The sequence below is a fragment of the Leptonotus elevatus genome, chromosome 6 (assembly GCF_054856555.1).
Source record: "Leptonotus elevatus isolate MCC_2025b chromosome 6, RoL_Lele_1.0, whole genome shotgun sequence".
Taxonomy (NCBI): Eukaryota; Metazoa; Chordata; class Actinopteri; order Syngnathiformes; family Syngnathidae; genus Leptonotus; species Leptonotus elevatus.
The window spans coordinates 17,067,333-17,086,758 of record NC_141244.1 but is presented as its reverse complement, the minus strand read 5'-3'; the positions used below and the strand labels follow the sequence as shown (position 1 = coordinate 17,086,758).

Here is a 19,426-nt window from a genome sequence, read left to right as displayed (position 1 = left end):
ATTAACTTGGATTAAACTCTCTCCTTCCTTGATTGGATTACAGACTGCACAACATCAGATGACGTCAAAAATCAACAAGCCTTAACACATGCAGTCATCCTTTCCATTGATTATGGGTTAACGTGTTTTGTTCGACATATTTAGCATCAAATGTGATGTGCTAACCACATATAACCACGCTGTTATCTTGAAGATATACTGAATAAAATGTGTTAGGGTATGCTGCATATATAATTAATCAAGTATAGCCAGCAAGGGCATGTACAGAATAGTTACTGTAGTTAATTTCCAGGCTACCAAATATAACATTTTTAACCATATGCTATAAACTCAGAACGGTGGCCTCACAACTGAACTGAGACTTGAATCTTGGCTCTGTCTGGCCTTCCTTAGACTTGGAGTTTGCAATTTCTCCCTGTGCTTGCATTGATTTTCTGATAGTGCACGTTGTTCAATAAAGCATAAAAAAGGTAAATTCGCTGAAAAATCTAAACCGTGCATAGGTGTTTCTCCACAGAAAATGAATAATTTCCATGTGACACAATGTATTTAATGAACTCTTTTTTTAACCATTAATTGAACATAGAAGAAGAATACAAAGATCAGTCAATCCAATTTACATAAATCACGCAATTTTTTTTATTAAATTAAATTTAAAAAAGAATACATACAAATAAAAACAAAAACATTTAAGTATCTCCAAGAGGCATTTTTCTTTTAATAATTCTACATGGATATTAATTATCAATGACATTTCTTATTTGTCACAAATTTAAGAGACTTAAGTAATTTTCCATTTCAATCTAAAACAATTTGGATAAAGGTTTCAAATTGTTTTTTATTACACTTATGGATATAGAATTTTCCCAATAAAACATACAAATTAACCAAAGTTTATCATTTTTTGTTCTTAGATTCAAAAAAGGGTAATAATGTTTTTACTTTCCAATATAATCCTGTTTTTCGATCCACACATAAAATAATTTTCAATATCCTTCCAAAAAGCAACACTAATGGGGCAATCAAAAAATAAATGTGTTACACTTTACAAAAAGAACATTTGTCTTCAATATTTACAAAACGTGAAACATACATATTTGTTGGGTAAATATTATGTAATATTTTTAAATGTAGTATTTAATGAACTCTAACACAGAACATGATCTGGTGCTGTCGTTTCACTCTTTAAACACTATATTTTTTAATTATTTATACGGAATGTAAAATATTTTTAAATGTTTATATCACCGTGGTGAATAAATATGTGTGTTTGAGTGGATACCGTAGTACGTGTGTGTGTGTGTGTGGGGGGGGGGGCGGGTGTTAATACAAAAAGCCTAGTTCCGCGTCAGTTTTATTTCGACTCCGCCCCTTTTGCAGCGCGTTCGTCTCTTCTACTTTTAGGTGAATGTAAACACAAACTATGAGCTATAACACTGTCTCAATTGCACCACCCACATGAATGCAACAAAACAAACACACCTCTATCAATTTCGTCACAACTATTTCCTGGATTACAACCAATCACATTTTACAGCTCACGCAGCGGGAAAAAAACGAGAAGGAATCAAACCAGTGGTGAAAAGACTAATGACAAGTATGATGGCTTCTCGAAATTTGTAGCAAGTAAGTTTAGTCGTCGTCACCATTATTTTAGTGTTGTGTTCAAGTTATAACACCGTCGTTTGTTGCAAACGATTAAACGAAGGACAGAGCTTGATGTGTTGACAGTTTAAGGTAGGGCCCACGTCTGTTCATTCGCTGACAGCATAAAACGATTTTTACTCTGAGTAAATAATCGTGATAGCACATAGGTTATACATGTAATGCAATGCTTATTGGCACTCTGAACTCAAAAGGAAAGTTGTTGTTGGATTAATACATTATTAATCAATCTCCTTGAATTAAGGAATCAACTATGATCCCACTAATTAATAGTTGTGTATTTTTCATTTCTAACCGTTGAGTCAAGTCATGGTTGTAATTAAATACCCGTATGATGCACACATCGCTGTTTCCTGACGGGTTTTTTTGTTTTGTTTTTAGCTAAAGCGCATATTTTTACAAAAGAAAAAACAATTTTCAAAACAATTACGTGAAATTGGAAAATTTCTCACGGCACACCTGATAATCTGATAATCACTGTACCACGGCACTCTGTACCTCCACCCCGTGGTTGGAAATGAATGGTGTATATTACAATGCTAATTGTTTTCTGTTCTGTTTTCACATATAGCGGGTGTTAAAATGAGACGCTCAGCAGCTCCCAGCCAGCTCCGGGGCAATGCTGCAAAAAAGCCTCGTTTTGTGTCTCCTGGAGCTATTTCTTCATTTATTGGCACAGAATCCAAGACCCAGTCCCCTAAATTTGGTTTGGAAAATGATTTGAATAAGGTAAACTGTCTATAGCACTTGTTGTTAACTTCTGAAACTGTGGTCTGTATACCTACTTATGTGACCTGTGAGCCAATAAAACAAACATACTAATACAATTACCCTTCCGTCCTTGGCTGCAGGCCAATTAAAATCTCTGATATGATTGAGATGTATCAATTAAATTGACTTCCTTGCATATGTGCAATATTTCAAATTCTCTCATGCTTTTTTCTCATGAAGAGTTGAGGCAAGGCCATATCGGACACAGATGGTACAGTATTACTGTGTGTTTAATTGAATTTTGAGCAGGGTGCTTGGAAATAGTTTTAAAATTTTTCAGAACTATTCAAATTGTCTTCTCTCACATGACTATTTGTCTAACAGGTCCAGAGAAGTCCAGCAGCTCCAACTTCCAACAAAGGCGCCTATGTCCAGGCATTACCAGCTTTATCTAAGGCTCTGGCCCGAGTACTCAGTGCAACTGAAAGTAAGGAGAATGATATTGTGACAGAACATCCGAGCGCTGCCTCACAGGAGCTCACAACATCGCAAGACAACAGGGGTGCAGGTAAACAGAACGTCAACTTTCTTACCTTTTATTTAGCAAGTAAAGTATTTTCGAAAAGGAAATTTTGCTATTTGACAGTTTGGTCACCACTTTTCTATTTTTTTTCCAATCTATTTGCCATGATCACTGTCATATCTAACAAAGGACTGTCTGAAAGCAAATAAAAACAACGTATAAAAAGTCATTTGTTTATTTAAATACCTCACTGTTAGCATTACCTGCTGCTTTGTACTATTGGGGACCCATGCACTATATTATACTGATATTATCTGGTATTTGCATTGTTTAGAATTTTATTTTATTTTATTTTTTATGTGAGAGACCCCCTTATGATGTTAAAAAAAAAATCAGTAAGTGTATTACGGTACTGCTACTACTCTCAGGGTCATTTTCTCTTGTTTGCACTCAAGTTTTTTTTTTGTTTTTTTTACAAGCCTGGCTTGCGCACTTTCAAGGTATGCCAATTCTTCCGTCCAGACCCTGACACAACCACCATGTGTAACCGAGAAATCTGTGTGCAACCGCCAAAGAGGCGTTACTCGATAAAGTCTGTACTAGTATTAATCGGACTTGACTTGGGTGGCAGTATTTCTTTGATATGGTCATATGGAATGGAAACTACAAAGAAGAAAAAGTAGTAGTGGTAATAGAAGAAGCAATATCATTGTAATTTGTATTGTGGTGACATTGGGGACAACACCATGGTGAAAGAGTGGTTCGAATGTTCAAGTCGAGTGTAACTTGGATAACTGGGAGACCATTCAGGCATCTAGAAACTGCTGATCTAACCACTGATGAACATGAATTCATTTATGCAGTCATTTCAAAGTGTTGGGAAGGCTATGTCGATAGCGGTGTGTGAACCTTGACTAATCTAGCGGTTCAGATTTCTATCGAACCGCAGCTGGGGGCGCTGGCCATAGCGCTACTTCATGCCAGGATGTGTGTAAAGGTTGGTAAGGCAAGGCGGTGGAATAATAGAGAGCTGCCTGCAATTATTACTTAATATATGATGGATGTTTTTCTTTTAAATCTCACTGCATTTCCTGGTTTAAATTATTTGCTAAACTCCGCTGTATGAAACAAAGAGGATTTGCGTTCTCTTTGCAGTAATTTAAGTGCATGATACTGTACCAAGTAAAAGCTGCATCCCTCAACAAGTGAATGTGAGCCTCGGGCCTGGATCATTTAACCCATAAATAGCAAATGGCGAATAGGGAGGTATTCATTGTATTCTGTTTTCAGGCATAGTCTCCCTCTGGTGGATACTCGGAATTATGCAAACACGCGCCTTTACTTTTCAGCCAAAACCAGCAATGTAACACTATCTTTGTTTAACAATAAATAAATACCGACACAACTGCAGCCTATTTAAACTTTCAGGTCGTTCGTAGTCGTCACAAACCACGCGTATGGGCTCTTTGCACAAATCCACCACTTCTTGAACTCAATACCACTCCTTCAATTCCTGTTTTTCACGATTGGACAAATTGATTAATCCAGATGTGTCTGGCCATTGTCGTCGTGGTTCCTGAGGTCAGGCATACCTGGATTAATCAATTTGTCCAATCATTAATGACAGGAAATGAAGGAGTGGTAATGAGTTCAGGAAGTAGTGTATATGTGCAAAGAGCCCATTGCTCGTATTTGGTTAGTAACAACACAGGCGCGTGGAGTGGACTCGGTACTGCAACACCCAAGGCGGGGCAACACAGCGACAGCCGCGGGGCTAATTAGTTCTGTCCTCGGCTCTCTGCCCAGCGTGCGCCCCACACGGAGGGCTCGTCAGCAGGGTTCGACCATCTAAATAAATAGCTAGTGGCGGTGGTTTTATTAGCATGTAGCATCAATACAAGCCTCGCTCACGCGCATGCGTAGCCTGCCGCCGTGTTCCCTTAAACTCCTCCCATCGCGTAGTTAGTTAAACCCGCGCCGCGCGCCCCGTCCATCAGAACAGTCTCCCGAGCCCGAATAATCTGATATCCACCGAATTCCCCATCCCCCCCGTTTATGTGTTGAGACCACGTTGCTCCCACTGTGCTCGGTTTGGGGTTTAGAGAGGCCGAGCTGTAAGTAGGTCGGGCTGGGTTTAAGCGGCTTAGCTACGTCAGTCTAAGCTGGGAGGAATTCAACCAAAACCATGGGAGGTAGGCGGGGGCCTAAGCGAGGCTGGCCTAGTTAAGCCTGATTCTTATTGTGCACGACAGAAGCCTGATTTTGTTGTGCATGGAAGCAGAGGGAAACCAAGAAGTAGTGGGGTTCCACGCTCGAGACAGATCACAGCTCGTGATTGATGTGGAATAGGAAGAGGAAGAAAAAAGGACGCGGAGCAGTTAAATCTGTGTTAACTTTATGTCTCGGTGGACAAAGAGTATCCTGCAGCAGGACGAGGAAAGACAGGTGGGGGGCGGTGACAGCTGAAGGCCTGGCTGAGGCTGTAAGATGGCATCCAGCTCGGCGTTCCTTTCCAGCATGGTGGGGAAAGCTCGCTCTTCCAACTTCACCCTCTCGGAGAAGCTGGACCTGTTGAAGCTCGTGCGGCCCCACGTCCGCATCCTGGAGGAGCACACCAACAAACACGCCGTCATTGTGGACAAGAACAAGTGCTGGGACACTGTGGCGGAGCAGTACAACACACTGGGAGGCGACAGGCCGCACCGCACAGCGCAGGGCCTCCGAACCCTTTACAAGAGGCTGAAGGAGTCGGCCAAACAGGAAGTGATGCAACGGAGGCACGCCCAGCCGGAGTACAGAGGGAGCATTTCTGAGCCAACCAGAAGAGTCATGGAGATGATCCCGCACTTGTTTCAACATGTGTCCATCCATGAAAAGGACCTGGCTCTGCGCAGGTACGCAATAACTCACCAGAATCACACGCAGATTAGTTCTACGGGCAAAACAAACTGTTCATAGGGAGCTGATAAACATTTGGGTTTTTTTGTATTGGGATTTTTAACCTTTACAGAAGAATGAAAGAAAACCATAGTGTCTTAAGTATACAAGTAATCTTAATAAATGTTTTTTTTTATTTGTAACAATGAAATTAGGTGCTAATTAAAACTACATGAGTCCAGAACTACAGGTTACTTTTTTTACAGTTTTAATTTATGGCATTGTTTTGTTGTTATACTTGATGAAACTGTTACAAACTTCAGTATGTACTACTACTAGGTTGAGGGATGTGCAAATGTTGGTGCTCAAAGATCACGTTTGATTTTTAAAGTAGACAAGATGGGTCAGGCTCATTCATCGAGATTTAAAAACAAACCTATATGGTCAGAGCTTATTTGGTAATAAAATATTAACTCTTGTCCATGCTTGTGCCCATCCTCAGATTATTATACAGTAAGCACGCACTTCCCATCGAGCCTCCTGCCAGCAGCTCTTCTCTGGCTGGCCCTCAGGACTACTCAGCAGCCGTCCCCACCATTCCCCATGAGGTGGTCCATCTGGACGCCGAAGATGATGTAAAACCGTCTCCAGATTTCCCACTCCCATCCACGCAGCCTGGGCTGGAGGCGGTCCCGGAGTTGATGGGCAAGCAGGAGGTGGACAGCATCCGCGATTATGACGCATCTTTGTCTCCCGCCCCTTCGTCTGTCAACATCCCCCTCTCTGCCTCGCCGCTGTCCTTGCGCCACGATTTGTACCCCAACAGCATCTACCCCAACAATGGCTACACTCATCACGAGCCCGAACACTTCCGCCCGTTGCACCTGGCCAAAGAGGAGCACGAATTGGTGCTAGCCAATCACAGGAAAGTGGCAATGTACCTTGAGGAGAAGAGGGAGGGGCTCAAGAGGAAGCAGCAGCTGGAGGAGGAACTTTTGAGGGTCAAGATCAAAGTGGAGAAACTGAGGATGACCCGACTTCGACATGGACTTCCCATCCCCCTTTAGCAAGAAGGAACTGGCCTGAGGCGGAGCTAATTAAACTTCCACTTCTTCACTTTCAGAGTATTTGGCATTGATTTTGCCAAAGATATTGGAATCCCGGGAAATAGAAATACCACAAGTGTGTGTGTGTATATAGACAGATTGCAGTCCCGACAAAATATTCCCTTTTTGTGCTACACTGGGAATGCTAAGAGTAGGAAAGACACACAAATGGCGCCATGACGAAATAACACAATACTGAAGATCTACTGTAAAATGAATTGACGGTTTACACTGTGTCGCGCTGCTGTGATGTCACGCCAATTACGTAGCGCTCACACACCAGGTTCAGGGGTCGTGTCTAGTCTTGAACTATTTAGTGGTGCACTAAAATGTAACTTCCACACCATGTGATAGATGAGGATCACTTTAAAAACTGTGACATTGGATTTTTGGTATACATAGTGCCTCGAGCAGACACTGAGCTCTCCTAAAAAAGAAGAAACTGATTCCCCAAAGGAATGCAGTATACTGCCTAATTCTGTCATCTGTATATAGCTCTACTAAAGTGGCATTGGTCATGTCTATAGATTGAGTATTTGAAATAAGACTTTGGATATTATTCAGATTTCATTATTATCATTTGGAAAAGATAACTCATTCAACATTTTCAGGCAAGCAGCTGTTCATTTTACATTATGCTAAACTGTTTAAAATATGTCACAGTGAGCCTTAAAACATTCTATTCAGTTCTTATGTAGTACAGTATGATAAAACTAGAGTGAAGTAAAAAGGCAAAGCACATTTGATTCTTCAGACACTAACTGACTTCAGGTCTCACTTGATGTCAACATGCTGATGGTCTGGCCGCCCACTTTTCAGGTGTTTAATTTAGGAGGTCCCACTTTATGTTGTCAGATCCTGTTCAGTGTGTTGCTAAAAAATGACTAACGTTAAATTGGTTGCCGGTGAAACAAGGGAGCTACAGAATTTGTGGTGTAACCTTAATTATTGTTAATTAATACAAGTGAATGAATGTTGTATTGTATTTTGAGGAAATGACTGTCAGGTCTTTGTTTTTGTTTGTCTATTTTTGTCCTTTTTTAGTTTTTTTAATTAAAAATAAAATTATTATGCTGAGCTTTAGGTTATTTATTTTTTTGTCGCACATTTATTTGAATTGCTTTTTGGATGCTTATTTTCACACATCAAAGTGTTTTTCTGTCCAAATACTGCAAGGGGGGAGAGCTGTGCTTGAATCCATGTGAATGTCTTACATGTGACTGTAAGTGTGCACAAGTGGTGCAACAGTGACATCTGCTGGTAAGGTCTGCCTGTGCATCCAGGATCCTCTTCATCACTGTGTATTTTACATTTGTTTCCACAGGCCTCTCTCAAGCATGTGCCATGTCAAATCCAGTCCCAAATACAGAATGCAGCCAGGACACGGCGCGGTACTTCAGCGTGATGTGGTGTAAGGCCAGCAAAAAGAAACACAAGCGCTGGGAGGGGGATGCCGTGCTGGTGACGAGGGGTCGCACGGCCACCCTGAAAGATATGGAGGGCAAGAATATTGGACAGGGTGAGATTTAATATTTAGTTCTTCTGGCTCTTGCTGGCAATGATAGATAAACCAAAATATATTACTATAATTTTTTGACCAAATAAATGAAATTGGACAATTTACCACTTTTGTGCTAGTATAAAAAATAATAACGTGATGGCACTGTCTGTCCTTTTCAGGTAGTGGCTACAAGATGTCAGTGCTGGCCTCCCTCGCCGAGGGCGAGACCTTGATGATCGGAGCGAAGGAGGTGGAGGTGATGGGAGTCATATCCGCAGAAACGTTTGCCACGGGACGTTGTTTCCAAGAAGCACGAGTAGAAGACGTCCTCCCAAAGACGGCTCTTTCTCCTTCACACCGCTTCGCATCCAAACCTTTCTGCCCGCCTACGCTCTCGGGGGGAACAGAGCATGTTGGTTCACAACCGAGGGAGGAGCAGATCTGCAGGCCTCGCCACAATCCACAAGCTGCTGGTTCGTAGACCCAAGTTCTCTATTCACAGTCTTCAATAACATTATTAGGTTCTTTTTGTGGGCTATTTGTACGAACTGTGGACATTTTATAATTAGTAATAATATGATCATAGATAAAGCATATTGACTCTTGGGGGTCAACACTTTTACCCCACATGGTGTATTTTGTCAAAAATGTGGACACACTTTGTAAGTGTGATAACTAAGTCATTTATGAATATTTTGATTATTCCACCACTCAAAATGTTCAGTGGCATCAGACCTATCGCATAAATATGTACTTTTTTTTATTTAATGTATTTATTTTTGAAGCCCTCTATGGACATAAAAACAATAGTGTGCAGTCAGCAAAACTAACTGATTTAGATAAAACACATTTTGTCCAGAATTGTCCCTTTTGACCACACGCACATACGCCTGTGCATATGGGTGTTACTGTGTCCACACACAACATACACACAGGCCTGTCCTATCAATCCCCACCATGCCGGCTTCCTTTGCTGCAGCTATGGTCACGTGGCAAAGACATACATCAGCTCAAGCAAAAATGATAATTAGCTCTCTAGCGCCACCTGCTGTATTATGGCTTTTAAGACGCTCAACTCACATTTTTTATTTTCCACCTTTTAGTTGAGGCCCCACTGAAGGGATACGTTGGGTAATCATGGGAAATGCACGTCAATGAATGTCAATGGGTCCAAATATTGCACAATTACGCTTTTCACACTATAAATATTTTGCTGCCACATATAATATAATTTTTTAAAATGACGATTAGAGCCATTTGAAACTTTTAACATGTTTGGACAACCTGGGTGAAATTTCAGCTCCCCAAGTGATTATTTATTAATTTTTTGGGTGAAAGTTTTCCTTTTGCACCATTCTTAGGTGCTCTAGTGATGCCTCGGCCCTCTCCCAACCACCAGTGGTCTAATAACAAGTCAGGGCTTCCTCTGGTTGATGTTGTGGTTGACCCGCACCTGACAGCTCACTTGCGCCCCCATCAGAGAGACGGCCTGCTCTTTCTCTACGAATGTGTCATGGGCATGAGGTATTATCACGTGTCCTAATTTGTAACTTCTTGTAGAGGCCATTCAAATAATCTTGAGTGTGTTCATAACATCAGAGCTGCAGGACGCTACGGGGCTATCCTGGCCGATGAGATGGGTCTGGGGAAGACCCTTCAGAGCGTGGCTCTCTGCTGGACTTTGCTCAAGCAGGGTCCGTATGGAGGAAAAGCGGTGGCTAAGCGTGTGCTGGTGGTTACTCCGGGTAGCCTGGTGCAGAACTGGGGCGCCGAGTTCAACAAGTGGCTGGGCCGTGAGAGGATCAAGGTTTTCACAGTGGATCAAGTGAGAAAAATTGTTTATTGAGCTAAAGCACATATTTGAAATTGGCAAACATCTAACGGTCATAAAAACGACACGTTGTTGTCGATGATTTGCACTGTCGCATGAAGGACCACAGGATCGAGCAATTCGTCTTGTCTCCTCTCCACAACGTTCTTGTGATCAGCTACGAGATGCTGCTGCGCTGCCTCGAACAGGTTTGTCCACCTCCTGTCGACAACTTGTGGAAAGACATCTGCTGAATGCCACCTTGCTGTTCTCAGGTACAAAAAGTGGAATTCGGCCTTATCATCTGCGACGAGGGTCACAGATTAAAGAACAGCAGCATCAAAACGTCCTCGGCCCTCAGCAGCCTGAGCTGCACTCGCAGGGTCATACTAACAGGTGTGCTTTTGAGCTGCACCTGTCTTGACTGATGCGAGAAATCCACAAGCCCTCGCTAAATTTCTTCAATCTGTGTTGAAGGCACCCCGGTGCAGAATGACTTGCAGGAGTTCTACGCCATCATAGAGTTTGTTAACCCTGGCATACTTGGCTCCACCACTGCGTATAGGAAGGTGTTTGAAGAGCCCATTCTTCGGTCCAGGCAGCCTTCCTGTTCAGAGGTGACGCTCACTCGCTCATTTCTTCATTCGCATTATGTTTCTGGACACTTTATTAGGTACTCTTACACATTTCGAAGACAGACAATTTCAGTGTGGCCTTTATACTACAGATGCAACGATATCATTACCAGTATCGTTACCAGTACTGTATTGAATGACAGGTCCATAGAATGACCTTAAAAATTTAATTATATATTTGGTATTTAGGTATACAGGGGTAAATAATGAGACCAGTGTCACTTGTGTACAACAGCTATAAATGGTTAGAGTACATAAAGGTAAAAATAATTGGCAAACATCAGAAACATTTGACTGATTGTTTTGGATGATACGAAGGGCCATAATTGGGCAATTTAGTCCGGCCCTATTTAAAAAAATATATATATTATTTTAAATAACTCATTGAATTTTGATCAGCATTTTTTTTAAATCTTTTTTTCTTCTCTCTAATGCATTTCAAAGAGCATCAATTGTATACAGATTTTGGCTAGTGATAGCGGGGGTTTAGTTATTTCAGTAGTCCAATTCAAAAAGTAAACATTTTACTTGTTTGCTATCAACATCTAAATTATTTCTTTAAATTATGTAACATTTTACTCTGTTTGTAGCTAATCTATATAAAAATGAGTTTTTCCACTACGTTCTAGTATATGGAAAAATGTAACCTTGCGACACATGCAAGTCAATGTATGAAATGTAACCGATTGCCTCTCCGCCAATAGGAAGATAAAGCTTTGGGAGCCGAGCGAGCGTCTGAGCTCTCCCGACTGACTGGCATGTTCATCCTGAGGAGGACACAGGAGATCATCAACCGCTACCTGCCGCCGCGCCTGGACTGGACCTTGTTCTGCAGACCGTCCCCGCTGCAGCAAGATGTCTACAGGCATCTCCTCAGCCACAGAGTCTTCCGAGACTGCCTCCAGGGCTTTCTGCAAGCACACACCCACCTGGCTTGCATCACCGCCCTGAAAAAGCTGTGTAACCACCCTGGTTTGCTTCACGCCACCGTCACAGTAAGACTAGGATTTAAAAAAAATAATAATAATCTGTGAAGTTTTGTGAAAATTGTCATTTCTGTGCGATGATGTGCTTCTAGAACAAAATGAAGTCTGATTCAGAGGAGAGCTCGTTATATGAAGGCCTAGCACAGTTGTTCCCAGAAGACTACTCATCAGATAGCTTCAACCCTGACGACTCGGGGAAACTTTTGGTTCTGTTGGACCTCCTGAAGACCATCAGACAGTTGAGTCCATCCGACAGGTATGTCATCATCAAATCTGTGCACTTCTGTGTGTTGTCGTCTCTGTTGAATCGCAGGTGTGACAGTGTATGCGTCTCATCCAGGGTGGTTATCGTGTCCAACTACACTCAGACGCTGGACATGCTCCAGAAGCTTTGTGTGCACATGACTTACACGTTCTGTCGGCTCGACGGGCAAACGCCCACCAACCAAAGGCAGCGGCTGGTTGACAGCTTCAACAGTCCTTACTCGCCCAGTTTCCTGTTTCTGCTCAGCTCTAAAGCCGGTGGTGTTGGGCTAAATCTGGTGGGGGCTTCCCACCTGGTGCTCTACGACCTCGACTGGAACCCGGCCAATGATATTCAGGTAAAAGTACAACAACAATCCAATATGATTTTGATTTGTTGGCTGGATTGAAACATTCTCGTTACTTTTTGCTTTGTTCAGGCTATGGCGCGAGTGTGGCGAGACGGACAGAAGAAGACCGTGCACACCTACCGTCTCCTCACTGCAGGTATCATCCTACTGTCCAGCCCACCTATGACACTAATGCTCAAGATGCAGCACCTTGGGAAACTGGACTTACTCCTAGGGTTACATGACCCTCTTAGGTACCATTGAGGAGCGCATTTTCCAGCGGCAAGTGTCCAAACAGGGGCTTTCTGGGACAGTGGTGGACCTCGGCAAAGGCTCGGAGCACACCAGTTTCTCCACCAGCGAGCTACGAGATCTCTTCAGCCTGACCGACACGCCATCTCTTACTCATGACCTGTTGAAGTGCAGCTGCGACATGGATGGCTCAGTCAACGGTAGGCCTATTTAACGCATTTGCTCCCAAAAACATATTAATATGTTCTATTTTAAATATGACCGTGATCCCAAAAACTTATTTTATGGGTTTTTTTTTATGCTGGAGCATATTAGATGCAGCATCTGAACTGAAGAGAATGCTTGAAGCAATGGTAGTTATTACAAAAAGGGCCAGCAGGTGGCAGCAGAGTATAAGAGATCAACCAGGGCCATGTTGCAATAAAGCTGTTTTCCCCACTGTTTTCAACAGATTTTTGAATAATGATGAAACTTGTGTATATATATTTTAATGCTAATTGGTGCAAAACGGAAGCAGATAGAAATATACAGTAATTTCTGGGCTATAAGCCGCTACTTTTTTCCACTTGCATTCGACCCTGCGGCTAATACAAAGGTGCGGCTTATCCATCAGATCACAATGGGGCGCACTATAAAGGAAGCGCAAGAGCGTCAGGCAGAGCAAAACAAACCAAGTGAGCCCAAATTACAGTAGGAGAGACAGAAGGAGAGCGAGACAATTTGCGCCCTCCTTATGGAAAAGAAAGTAGCGGGAACCCGGTGCGGTAACATTAAAACACCTGTGGCTTAAAGTCGGGTGCGGCTTACATGTGTAACAAACTTGAGTATTCCCCAAATTTAGCTAGCGCGGCTTATAGTCAGGTGAGCCTTATAGTGCAGAAATTACTGTACTTTTTTCCTGATAAAAGAGACTAATCTTTCTTTCTGTAGATTCCATGTTTCTATAGCAATAGAACACAATGTTCTGTGGGCCTTACAAAATCAGTCAAAATCCAGTAAAATCGCCAGGAGCGATGGTGGTTGCTTCAGTGAAAATGGCTGGGAGTGAATGAGTTAATCACTTAAAAAAAATAAAAATAACGTACACTCACCTTTTTTTACTTCCTGCTCAGATATTAAAGAGAAAGAAGATGAGGCCCCTGGAAATCGTCCATGCCAGCTTGGCCGTGACCGCGGCAGTTCGGCCCAGAAGCACCTCAGCATGTCCGAGCTGATGCAGTGGAGACATTTCTCCGGAGACGCACACACCTTCTCTGATCCTTACCTCGATCACGCCCGAGACCACATCACCTTTGCCTTTCAAACCACCATCAAGTAACCACCACAGTTAAAAAAGAAACAATTTCAACTTTATTTTGTCAGGCAAACGAGATCTATCAAATATCCAACCCAGCATTCTTATCTTCGTAAATACATTATTTGATCTCCTTTAGAGTAGGTGAACGGGATCTACAGCTGTCATGAATGTTGTAGCTGGTAAGTTAAATGTCCATTAAATCCAAACAGTTATGAATAAAAGTGCTTTTAAAAACGTCATTATTTTCTTTTTGTCCATTGCTTGCAGGGCTCATGCAGAGTTGCTGTTGCGGCCATTTAAGGTAATACTGCACTGGCAACAGCAGTTAGTCCTAATGACGAGGCATGTTTAGGTGCTGCGCAATTTATGCGGAGCATCAATTTAGCGTAATCTAGTTTCAGCTCTCCCGCGTTGTAAGTGTCGAGCCATGAGTTGACAGTTTTCGCAGAACAATAAGCGGACCCTTTCTCATGCTGTGACCTTCCGCATGACGGTCCAGTGAGTCACGGTGGTTAAGTGATGTGGGACACTCATCCGCTTTGTTTGACGCTGCTGCGCGGCACTGAGCCCCTGCGTGGGTGTTACGTGTGTGCTCTGCGTGTGTTATGTATGGGTTGTATTCAACTGTGTTGTTGGATAAAAGGGCTAATTATTTGACTATTACCACCATGAGGCAATTTTCTTGTGTAATAACTAGATTTCGGGGACGTTTGGCTTTTCTCGTAACAGTGTATTCATTACCTCACTGTGAATTACAGTATTACTCTTAATCACTTTTTTTTTTTTTTATTCAGCTCCTTTCTCTCTGATTAGAAAAGGTGACGGTGGTACTATTTTTTTGGTCTCTTTGTGGTATCCTTACGTCAAACTCTCAATTTTTGACCCAAAAATGAATGGGGGATCAAGTTTGAGCATTGCAACTCTCACAAAGCAACGTCGTTTCTTCCCGGTATTGGATTTAGTGCCTTTCCTCACAAGGATTTAGTCCATGTTGTTGTAGGCCAGATAAATTACCCAAATAAAATCTTTCTGGAGCCGCAAAACGTTTGAACATTGTGATAAAGGAAACGGTGTTAGTCTAAAATACTGAGGGTCCAAGAGCTTTAATTTTTCATGCTACATTTTTAGATTTTTTGCCTCTGTCAAATTTCTGACATTTTTGAATTTTTGTGTACATTTTATGTTAATTGTCAGGATTTCTTGTGTTTTTGGACATTTTTTGGTTACTTTTTAAATGTTTTCTTAACTGACTTTTTTATTCAATTCTGAAATTTTTGGCAATTTCATGGAAATGTTATGGTTATTTTCAGATTATCCTCTAACCTTTTGAGACATTTTTGTGCTCAATTTTTGGACATTTTTAGATCATTTACTTAACTTAAAAATTTGGACTCTGACATTTTAAATCTAAATCATTAATGAATTTAAATAACATTTTATCTAAAAAAATATGTATAAAATAAAATAATTTCTTTTATAATAATTTTTTTTTAAATAAGATATCCACCGGGAGCCGCAGGAGAGGGACTAAAAAGCCACATCAGGCTCCAGAGCCACAGGTTGCAGACCCCTGCACTATACTTATATTCTTTCAGATGGTAACACATCATAATATTGTATGAAGATATTAAGGTGCTTTTGAAATGTATTTTTGTACTTTAATTAATGTCGAGTTTGCTAAGATTCACATTCATTTAAAATTTAGAATTTAACATTTATTATACTAAATACAAATAGAATGAGACGTTGTCTCTGAACATTCTGAACTCCCGTTTTTGTTACAACCCTGTCAAAATGTAGTTACTGTAATTCGATTGATACCGTCAACACGAACAATCATTCTCAGAAGTGAAAATCTTTAAGTGCTGAGCATTTGATCATCTCTGTTGCAAATCAAAATCACAGCACATTAACAGTCCCTGTGGGGAAATTTACCAAATATTATAAATAAGTTCCCTGGGCAGTATTAAAGGATGAAGTCAACCCCGAAATATTATTTACAATAATAAAGTATAAGTAGTCTCAACACAGCATTCTGTTTACTATTGCATTTGTGGAATTTGAATTAAGATGCAAAATGCACCAATCACGGCTCACGTGTTAGTTTGGTCATGTGACATTTGTGAGCCGTTACTGGAACCCTGAGCAACTGTCATGTCCTTATCAGTTGACAGCAAGTGTCAAAACAGGTGAATTTTGCCGCTTAATTCATATTCCCAAAAAAAATCCATACTTGGGCGCTGCGATTGGCTGGTAGCCAGTTCGCACCCGTGACCCTGCCGTGGGACGCATGGTAGCTTGTTTGTAAGCTCATCATGTGTTGGCGTAGCTACCGAACACGTGTCCCGGCAAACAAGCGTGACCCGTCCGATTGATCCGAATGATGTCTCGGGGCTGTGTCTGATGAGCGCACGAGATGGAGTTCGTTCTAAAGCTCTTAGCCATCAGCTGCCAACCCCCCCCCCCCTTTTTTTTTTTTAAAGCCAGCCAGCTCAAAGAACTGCCGTAAGGATTTGAATGAATAACTCCACCGCTGGGGGGTTGTTATGATGAGAAACTAAATGACAGATTGGATCTTTATTCCCTGTGATCCCTGGACGTCTGAATGAAGAGGCAGTCAAGCCAAGGCTTTGGTATGAACCCTCACCGAGGTTGCATGTCTTGTATTACATTCATGATCACTTAGAGAGTCATTGACATTTAAGCTGCACGATCTTACAGCCACGAGCATCAGGCTGCACATACCGTTCAGGCCGCCAAATATTTTAGGAGGCTCGCAGGTGCGACCTCCATCAAGGAACAAATCGGGCACACTGCTTTCGACGTACGGTCTCGTGTTCATGCTACGCTAGACTTTGCCCTTCACCCTATTCGTGACCTCGTGCACAACCCGTGTGCCTCCTCCCACTCTCACATAGCCGCAGATTTGTTTCCCATTTACATTGCTGTTTGCATTTTGGGAGAAAATGGGTCACCCATCATCCCAGAACGCATTGTCCAAATTAGAGGTGTGCTGTGGGACAGAACGCTGCGCTCACTTTGTATGTGGCCATCTGTATGGAGTAACTGCAGAGACCCTGCCAACGTCCAGCATGAAAGCCTCTCTGACCCTGGTCACGCTCTAGCACTTAACGAGGATTTAACGTCGCCCCCATCGTTTAGTCTGTGGGCCAGATGAGATCAGAGCAGAAGGCCACGGGAGATGAGCGCTCCACAACGCAAACGACAGCAGCAGAGAAAGCGGTGTAATCCCGCAATTAGTGTAATGGCTCTCCAAGATTGTCACATGTTCAAATCAGATTTTTTGCAACATGAATGGAAAGACAACAAATCGTGAATAACATTCTGGTGATAGCTCTCAAGCTTAACCTCTAATTCTCCCCTGAAAGATTATATTAACTCGTTCACTGCCATCGACGGCTATAGACGTCAAAACTTCATTTGAACTATTTCTATTAGTTTAACATTTTTCCCACTTTTGTTAACAAGAGTATGAAAACCTAGAATTGTTTTTATTGTATTCGAACATATATAAAATTTGTGATTAATCGTGAGTTAACTAGTGCAGTCATGCGATTAATTACGATTAAAAATTGTAATCGCCTGATGCCCCTAATTTTTAATAATCTTTTCTTTAAAAACAAAAATTAAAGAGAAGATTATTAAAAATTAGAGGCATCAGGCGGTTACAATTTTTTATCGCATGACTGCACTAGTTTAGTAATTTTATATCTGTTATAAATGTACAAAAAAAAATGATAGGCTTTAATACTCTTGTTAACAAAAATGGAAAAAAAATTAAACTAATTCAGTTCAAATGAATTTTTGACGTCTATTGCTGACAATGTAAGTGAATGAGTTAATGTTAAACTACAATGTCGCCGAGGTGTGCCCATTTGCTTGATATAAAATCGTTATCAGCTTGCTTATGTCTCTCCTTATATGCTCAGTATTTCTGAATTGCGCAGATCTACATTATATGACCTCAAGCTATTATGAGTCGGCTCTAAAGTTGATAGAAGTGAAATACGTTGTACCGAGCAAAAAAAAAACATTCTTAACTTACGGGGGTGAAGAAAATCTAAGCTAAGCCATTTATAAGAAAATAGCGCTGTGCATCAAATAAAACTCAATTTGTGAAAATACATGACATGAATATAAATATTGTTTGATTTATTTAACAGGGGGGAAAAAAAACATGTCAGGAGTGGGATTTGAACCCACGCCTCCATTGGAGACCAGAATTCCCATTTGAGTGGAAGGAACAACACCTTGAGTCTGGCGCCTTAGACCGCTCGGCCATCCTGACTGACAGTTGCACAAGAAGAAAAAATGTGGCCAATCAGAGTACAGCAATCCAAGATGGTGCCTACTTAGAAACATTGATTATCTAAACCAGTGGTTCTCAACCGCGGTCCTCGAGTACCCCCATCCAGCCTGTTTTCCGTGTCTCCCACAAGCAACACAGGTGTTTCAAATGATCAGCTGATCAACAAGCTCTGCATGAAGCCTGATTACAATCCTCAGCTGTGTTGGCTGGGGAGACATGGAAAACAGGCGGGATAGGGGTACTCGAGGACCGGGGCTGAGAACAAGTGAGCTAAACTAATTTCCGATACAGTTGACTATACCTAAGATTACTTTTGAAGAATGCAGCAAGTGTTTGATAATTATTTTAAAATCTCAAAACTGCTTGAGCAGAAAATCTCCTTCTTGCCAACATCATTTAACAAATCCAAATTGGCATATCTATCTTGTCCATCATCCACTTTTCTCAGCAGTCAGGATGGCCGAGCGGTCTAAGGCGCCAGACTCAAGGAGTTGTTCCTTCCACTCAAATGGGAATTCTGGTCTCCAATGGAGGCGTGGGTTCAAATCCCACTCCTGACACATATCTTTTACCACTGGGAATCAAGCAATCAATATTTGTCATATTGTATTGTATTTTGGCAAGTAGAGACCAGACGGTTTTATTTGCTTAATTGCAGAGAAAACACGTCATCTATATACAAACGAGGTTGATTATTTTCTGAAGTGTGCAACCGTGTTTAAAACTCCACTTGTTGCATTCAACTTATTGGTCGTGTTAACCCATAGGCCTATTAAACTACAATACATTTCATTGAACGATGCAAAATATATTCCAGACTTTTTTTTTTTTTAAATGGGAAGACCAGCCCATTTCCTGAAAACATTTTAGCTTGATTATCATTTGTGACCCAGAAGCTCGAAAATATTGTAATTGCCACTAAGCGTTGCCATTGCCACTCCAACTGTAATTGTCAGACACCCCTCCTGCTGGCAGCCGGAATGTGAAAAGAGCATTCAGTGCAAATGACAGCAAGACACATTTCCAAGTGTCAGGTCTTGCATAAGTGCAAATCCATTCAGCCTCTTTATACTTGTATATCCATGCATAGGCTATATGTTGCGTAATCATTTTCTCAATGCACGTATATGGGAGTCTCCG

The 19,426-nt window shown here is 41.6% G+C and overlaps 2 protein-coding genes and 2 non-coding genes across 5 annotated transcripts; 3 read left to right on the top strand and 1 right to left on the bottom strand.

Moving 5' to 3' along the window:
• The first annotated feature begins 1,547 nt into the window (after nt 1-1,547).
• On the top strand, nt 1,548-14,619 carry rad54b (RAD54 homolog B). 2 transcript variants are annotated; one of them, XM_086079176.1, is made up of 17 exons: nt 1,548-1,626; nt 2,237-2,394; nt 2,761-2,944; nt 8,207-8,401; nt 8,563-8,856; nt 9,745-9,907; nt 9,983-10,208; nt 10,316-10,402; nt 10,469-10,589; nt 10,671-10,810; nt 11,533-11,823; nt 11,907-12,070; nt 12,155-12,416; nt 12,498-12,564; nt 12,662-12,859; nt 13,772-14,135; nt 14,224-14,619. In XM_086079176.1, the coding sequence occupies exons 2-16, from the start codon at nt 2,248-2,250 to the stop codon at nt 13,975-13,977; spliced, it is 2,745 nt and encodes a 914-aa protein (XP_085935302.1). In that variant the 5' UTR covers nt 1,548-1,626; nt 2,237-2,247; the 3' UTR covers nt 13,978-14,135; nt 14,224-14,619. The 2 variants fall into 2 exon arrangements, with proteins under 2 accessions (XP_085935302.1, XP_085935303.1); XM_086079177.1 differs by having other exon boundaries at nt 1,599-1,737.
• On the top strand, nt 4,557-7,959 carry LOC147172328 (fibrinogen silencer-binding protein-like). The gene is made up of 2 exons (XM_086079178.1): nt 4,557-5,793; nt 6,279-7,959. The coding sequence occupies exons 1-2, from the start codon at nt 5,387-5,389 to the stop codon at nt 6,841-6,843; spliced, it is 972 nt and encodes a 323-aa protein (XP_085935304.1). The 5' UTR covers nt 4,557-5,386; the 3' UTR covers nt 6,844-7,959.
• Nucleotides 14,620-18,155: 3,536 nt separating the features above from the next.
• On the bottom strand, nt 18,156-18,265 carry trnal-caa (transfer RNA leucine (anticodon CAA)). Its single transcript has 2 exons — nt 18,228-18,265; nt 18,156-18,200 (listed from the first exon to the last, which is right to left on the bottom strand). It is a non-coding gene; the product is annotated as a tRNA-Leu (tRNA).
• Nucleotides 18,266-18,736: 471 nt separating this feature from the next.
• On the top strand, nt 18,737-18,846 carry trnal-caa (transfer RNA leucine (anticodon CAA)). Its single transcript has 2 exons — nt 18,737-18,774; nt 18,802-18,846. It is a non-coding gene; the product is annotated as a tRNA-Leu (tRNA).
• The last annotated feature ends 580 nt before the right edge of the window (nt 18,847-19,426 follow it).